The sequence below is a fragment of the Frieseomelitta varia genome, unplaced genomic scaffold (assembly GCF_011392965.1).
Source record: "Frieseomelitta varia isolate USP_RPSP 00005682 unplaced genomic scaffold, Fvar_1.2 scaffold_954, whole genome shotgun sequence".
Taxonomy (NCBI): domain Eukaryota; kingdom Metazoa; phylum Arthropoda; class Insecta; order Hymenoptera; family Apidae; genus Frieseomelitta; species Frieseomelitta varia.
Genome location: NW_025110761.1, coordinates 350093 through 357222, shown reverse-complemented (window position 1 = coordinate 357222; position 7130 = coordinate 350093). Strand labels below are relative to the sequence as shown.

Sequence of the window (7130 nt, the reverse complement as noted above, 5' to 3'; positions counted from 1 at the left end):
TTTTTGAGAACTTATATTTGTATGTATTTATATAATATTCATTATAATTGTATATTTCTACAATAAAATATTTTTCAAATGACAAAATTTTCTACAGATAAATTTATATGAAGTCAAAATTTGTTAATGCTATAAATCACAACAAATTTTAACTTATGTTAATGCCATAAAAATTATAAATCAGTTTGAAGATTTATGTCAAATTGATACATTATATGTATTTGTATATATGGAAATATTTCCTTGTTTATTTATTTTTATTTGTTTTATTCTTTTATTTTCTTTACATGTTAATCTTAATTTATGAACAAAAGATGAGAAAAATCTTTACTACTGTGATAATGGTGAAGTGATTCCATCTAGTGGAGATGCGAAGGAAAGCATAGAACAGAGAATCTGCTATTTGGTAAATGTATAAGAGGAAGAGTGGGGGGGGCCGCGCGAGGAAGAAAATGGCCGACAAGGCAACGGTAAAAGGGCAGGGACGTCGAGCGAGATACGTGTTTCGGGAGAGAGAAATGCGAAATCCGTGTTAGATCTCGTGAAACCAGACGGGAAGTATTAATAAAACTTCGCGTTATTGCTTTCCTTGGTGGTGTGTTCAAGTAAAATATTATCAGACTAGTCTATTGCATTAGTATATTAATTTATTGTTTAAAAAAGCGTTCGCGGGCCGTGCGTAAGAATAAAAGGGCTCGCTAAGAGGTAAACATAAATTATACGTCAGTTCGCATTTACTTTTTACTGTCTGATTACATTTGTATTGCAAGTACGTAAGTGATTTCGTTGAAAAATATATACTAGAGGCATTTATAATAATACATGAACCTAGCAAAATTTCGTACGTGACAAATTCATCGATCAGTAGAGTAGGTTTATGTTAGCCACTTGTGGCCATCTATGGATACATTTAAAAGGTATCCTGTTGTCCTTGTCCTTTTAATTTCTCTATCTTCACGATTAATGTAGATTTTGCATTTTTTTTTTTTTTTTTGTAAATCTTGCGTATTTCCTTTGGAAAATATAAAAAGATCATAGTGAAAAATTGTGAACAACAAATTTATATATATCTCTCTCTGATGTATGTTGTATGATGGAAGCAATGAAATTCAAAGGGATCGATTTGTCAACAAGTCGATGAAAGTTCGCGCACCCGACAGTCTTGATCGTAATTCTTTTTTATTTTGTCATTATCGTAAAATTTGAATATCTTGATACAATATTAAGAAGTTCTATTTTGTTTCTCTTGTACTTTAAGTGTAAACACGTTTCGTTTCAAGTAACACTAAAAAGTACTAGTGTCAGTTCGTCGTCATCTTGAGATTCGCATAGAAAAAAGAAAAGAGAATCGAACTTTTTTTCTTGCGTTTTACAAGTTTATTCAACGCGTAAAAAAGCAAGTTTCTTTTAAAAATATTAAAAATATATAAAAATTAAAAATTTGTAGAACAGTTTAATTAATTTGCTATTATATTTCACGTTATTTCTCTATAATGTAAAAAAGTGTTAATTTAAGTATGAATTTTCATACATTTGTTTTATTTTTTCAGATATAGTCAGATCGAAAAAAGTTACAATATTTATATTCTACAATGGCAGTTAGGTAGTTTTAATGGTTTGCTCAGTGCTTTTTGAAATATTGAGCATATTCCCATCAAATTGAAAATGTAAAAGAAACAATCGTAATGAAGCCACAGAAAAAGGCAGCAGTTGCCCGTAAGGCAACAAAAATGCCAACAATTGCTAAAAAACGTCGCTCATTTTTAGAAAAATCTATATCTGATATAAAAAAAGAGAAAAAGCCTAAGAAGCTTGAAAGAGGAGAGGATGCAAAAAAGAGAATAGAAAGTGATAAGAAAAAATCAGAGAAAACCGACGAGAAAAAGAAGATAGAAGATAAGAAAAAGATTGAAGAGAAGCGAAAAGAAAAAGTGGATGAAAAAAAGAAGTGCATGAAAGACCACGAAAAGAAATGGGAAAAAGTTGAAGAAAAGAAATTAGATAAAACGGATGAAAAGATCTTGGATGAATATACCTGTGACAGTTCAGAGAAAAAGAAAGTACAAAAAATAGAAGAGAAGGCAAAAGTGGAAAAACAACTTATGGAAAATAAGAAGAGACCTGAGAAAATAGAAGACAAAAAGAAAGGTGGTAAATTTGATGATGAAAATGTAGAAGAGCAAACAAAACTTTTAAATGTTACAGAAGAAAATGATTTGCACGAAGAGAAATTAGATATCCTTTGTACAATTGCTAAGAAAAAAAGTAAAGATGAGAAAAAGAAAGATTCAAAATTATTGAAGTCTGACATAAAAGAAAATATGAAAATATCTGTGATAAAAGACAAAAAGTTAGAACGCAAGAAATTTCTAGAGAAAGGTACAATAAATACTAAAACTTCTTTGGGACGAACTAAAAAGGATTCTAAGACAAAGTCAATGCAAAAAAAAGGTATTTCTAGAAAGACTGTATTAGCAAAAAAATCACATTTATCAGTAGTTCAGAAATTGGTTGATAAAAAAATTAAACTAAACAAGTTTGTAAAAGATGAAGAAACATCTGTAAGTGAAGAAGATGAAGCAATGAAAAGAACAAAAAGGAAAAATATTAATATTCCTAAAAACAAAATTATGCAAGAGAAAAAACCAAAGTTAGGAAAACATATGAAAGCTAAGTTGTCTTCGAAAACTAATAAAATAAATACTGCTTTAAAAAAGGATGATAAATTAAAAACACTTGTGGAAAAAGTTATATCTAAAAAAAAGTTAGATACAAAAGAAACAGAAAAATCATTGAATGAACATAAGAAGACTATAAATAAAGATGAATTAAATGAAGAAGCAAATACAACTAACATAAAAAGCGAATTAGTAGAAGACAAAGATATTGATAAAAATAATAAAGAAGAGCAATCACAGTCAAAATCACAAGATACTAAAAAAGTTGTTAAATGTGCTTCAAAAATAGGGAAAAAAATAATGAAAAAGAAAGTTGTAAAAGTGCGAATAGAGAGCACTAACCAAATATTTTCTTCTTCTGAAGAAACATCTTCTGAGGAATCTGGTAAACAAATGAGAGTTTGTGAAGATAATTCAAATGATAATGCTTTTTCTAAACAAGAACAAATTGGTAGTGAAAATATAGTTGACACAAATTTGAAAGATGAACCAATTAATGGAGATAATATGAATGGCAATTCGTTATTATCAGAATCAGAAAATGAAGATGATGATGAGACAAAAAGGAGTAAACAGAAGGAAATTAAGAAAAAAGAAAGAGCTGATTCACCATCTGATGAACGTGTTAGAAGAATGAGGTTGTTTGGTTTTTGGAGTGGCCCAAAGCGATATAGAGTTGCTTCCTTGAATGCATTGGCTAAAGTTCATTGTTTATATGAAAATGAAACTGGAGGAGTTTATCTTGGTGGGTTTTGTAAACCAAAGCCTGAAAAAGAAAAGCAAAAGAAAACTAAAGAAGAGAAAGAAGAACAGATTCGCAAAGAAAGAGAAAAAAAGATAGAAACTAAAATAGAAGAAAATATTCCAAAAAGAAAACTTAGAAATGTGCCAGGATTACGTGGAAAACATTGGGATATGTTAGAAAGTTCTTCATCTTCATCTTCTTCTGATGATGAGGGCGAACGTGACAAAAATATTGAGCACAACAAGAAAAAAATAATTAAACGGAGAAAGAAAAATGAAGAAGTGATGGATTTAAAAGATATGGTTGTTTGTAAAAGAATGGCAAGCCTTAATGCTACAGCTATTCTAGCTGCTTCATATTCAGACGAAAAAAATCGTTGTGGTAGTAGTTCTGATTCTTCCAGTGAATCAGAAGTAGAAATTATTAAAAAACGCAAACAAAATGATTCTGATATCGAGAAACGAAAATCGAGACAAAATCCAGAACAAGATGAAGTTTTAAAACCGTCTAATAAACTTGTTATTGTAAATCAAGATACAGATGTTACAATTACTGGTAGTGAATTAAATCTTCTTAAATTTACCTTTTGTGTATATTTACTGTTCACTAGAATGACATTTTTATTTTAAGGTGTTTATGTTAACCAAACTCGATCTACGCATCATGAAGGTTATTGTAGTATTGCTGGCATGCAGTATAGAATAAGTTCAACAAGCCATACTCAAACTGCAGCAACTGCAGTTGCTACTGAGCTTCATGACCAGGTTAGTGTTGTTATATATTTAAAAAATTTTTTTATTTCTGAATGCAATTTTCAAAAATACATCATTAGAAACATGTATTCATTAGAAATAATTAAAAAAAATATTAATATAAAAATTGTTAAGCTTGTAAAAATTGTTATTTTTGCAATAGCAAAAATTGGAGCAACCTTGCAAATCATATACACCATTGGGAGCACTATCTTCTATGCAGCCACCAGGGAGTCAAAGCAATCATCCAAACATGTCACCTCGAAGACATTCTGCATTTTCAGCACCACATCAACATGGTAAACTATCTACAAATGTTATAAATATTTATATAAATATTTATACAAATTAAATCATAATAATTTTAAAATATATTGAAAACTAAAATGATGTTTTAAAAGACAAGAAAATATAGGAGTATAATATGTGTGAAATCTAATGTTAGGATATTATCAGCCGGCTGGACCGCTGATACAGCATCCACCAACTTTACCACCTATTAAGGGACCTCCTCCAGAACCAACGCCTACACCTCCACAGAACTCTGAAGGTTCAGATGATTTAGTTGCAACTTCTACAACTTCTGGAGGAACTAGCAGTACAGGTATATATTTATACCCTATTAATTATTTTATGTTACAATTTTAAATTTGATAATGTGTGTCAAAAAATAATTTCTAATAATTTAATACATTGAATATTTTTTGATCTATTAGTAATATTCGTTTAAGAGTATAATTAAAATTAATCAAATGTGCTCTAAGTGTATAAATTTACAAATTAACAAATTCGAAAAGTTAAGAATTCAAAAGGTCAGTTATAATTGCATGAATTGCATGAAATAAATGATTAATATAATACAATAATGTTACAGTAATATAAATTATAATATATAATTTTTACATGTATTTTCATAATACATAATTCTCATAATATTCTTACATGTATTTCCATAATACATAATTCTTATAATTATAGTTTGAAATGTTTCTCTTTCTTAAAATTATTTATTATTATATTTAAGTAATATAACAAAGAAAACAATTTTAATAATCATAAATTTTGCTCTCATAAAATTTTTGTTAAATTAAATAAAATATTTAATTTTTAACTTTTAATTTCAAAAAATTTTTTAGTTTAAAATATTTAATCTATTTAATATTTGTTAATAATCCAAATAAATTTAAATTTTTAATAAATTGCATATTGGAATAAATGAATTATAATATGTTTTAGACATTTGGAACTAACTAACATATTTAAAAAGTCAAACATAGATATGTACAAATTTATGTTTTACAAAATTATGTTATGTATACAAAATTGTGAATTATAACAAATATTTAAAAGATTTTTTGATAATTAATGATTCTAAAAGTAATGGAACTGACTAATATTATAATTTTTAAAAAATAATGATTAATTATTTTTTTAACGTATTGTATCTATTTGAGTTTTTGATACACATTTATATGTATATATGTATAATATTTATTTTATATGTGATATTCATTATAACATTCTCGCGATTCCTTGAGTCATGGAAGTACATATTAGTATTATAACCTGTATGTAATTTAAAGGTCAATTTAACCCGGGATTACCCACCTGGGGGTCTAGCGCAGGTACATCCCGGCGACTAGACCCTCACGTGGGTAATCTCGGGTTAAGAACGAAGTAAAAACGAAGTAAAGGAAGAGAAGAAATGTAAAAGTTACAGTACAATAAGTGAATATCTTTGTTATTGCTTTGTTGATAGGTCTGAATTTACACTTTGTCATCCTATACTAATACTTACCTTTTTGCAATGTCCTCAATATATAACTTCTCTTTTTTTTAAACTATGCGTTTTTATTCAGAATTCTTTGTTATTTTTTGTCCGAAGAATTACTTTACATTGTTTATAATATGTAACTCATTTCTGATTCAAAGGAATAATAGCAAAATGATTTGTTGATTGTTTATTTATTATATAATTATTAAGAATTATTTATTTTACGATTCATATGATATAAAAATGTATAGATGTTCAAATAATCGAATTACTCATTATAATTCAATATCCGAATCGAAGTTCGAAGCAGATCTGAATATTCGAACTTGAATCTGAACGTTCGAATCGATTTCAGATTTTTTCTAAAATATTAAATTCTTTTTTTTGTATTATTTGTATTTTGAACGAAGAAAATAAGTTTAAGTAAGATGATTGAAACAAGAAAAATAATACGTTAATTTACAATCATATATACTAATTGTAAGATATAGACATTTTTGTTTTATTATAAGAAGTACATATATATTTTTTTGTTAAAGTAGCAATTTTTGGAAATTTAATTTCTTACAGTTTTTACCACTGATCCAGATTAAACTATTTAAACAGTTCATATAATATATTGTAATCTAATACAATTTATGTTTTTTGTCACATTTTTAGACATATCATCATGTATTGCAATACTGTATAATTTTATACAGATATTTGTAACGGAAATTTAAGAACGAAGCGAATTAAAGAATATTAATTTTAGATATTTTTTAATTCAATTGCAATTGAAATTTTGAGGGTATTATTATATTATAATCTTCTGAATCTATTATTATGTGAATAATAGAATGAACAGCGTAGTTTCTTCAGAACAAAATATTCCTATAATAAATAGTAATTTTTATTGTGTTTCAAATATATCTTCAAAAAGAGACTAGTCATCTTTATTTACTTTCTTGCAATGTTTATTTTTACTTTATTCTTACTGAAAAGAACAAAAGTAACTGCGGGTTTATTTTAAAGCATTCTTTAATATTTATAAAGTGGAATTCCATTGGTTTAGAGAATTTTGTAGTAGCGAAAAATCTAATTTATTTTGTTTTTTTTTTTTTCTTTCGAGTGCACTTGTAGCCAAAACAGAACATCAAAAATGTTCAGTACGAACTTTAATTTAGTTTCAGTACTTTTTA

General features: G+C 27.1%; 1 protein-coding gene across 1 annotated transcript; it reads left to right on the top strand.

Annotated features, from left to right (window-relative positions):
* Positions 1-361: 361 nt before the first annotated feature.
* On the top strand, positions 362-4913 carry LOC122538038 (biorientation of chromosomes in cell division protein 1-like 1). Its single transcript, XM_043671764.1, has 6 exons — positions 362-705; positions 1551-3978; positions 4054-4187; positions 4339-4474; positions 4621-4801; positions 4892-4913. Exons 2-6 carry the CDS (start codon positions 1686-1688, stop codon positions 4911-4913), a joined length of 2766 nt encoding a protein of 921 aa, XP_043527699.1. The 5' UTR covers positions 362-705; positions 1551-1685.
* The last annotated feature ends 2217 nt before the right edge of the window (positions 4914-7130 follow it).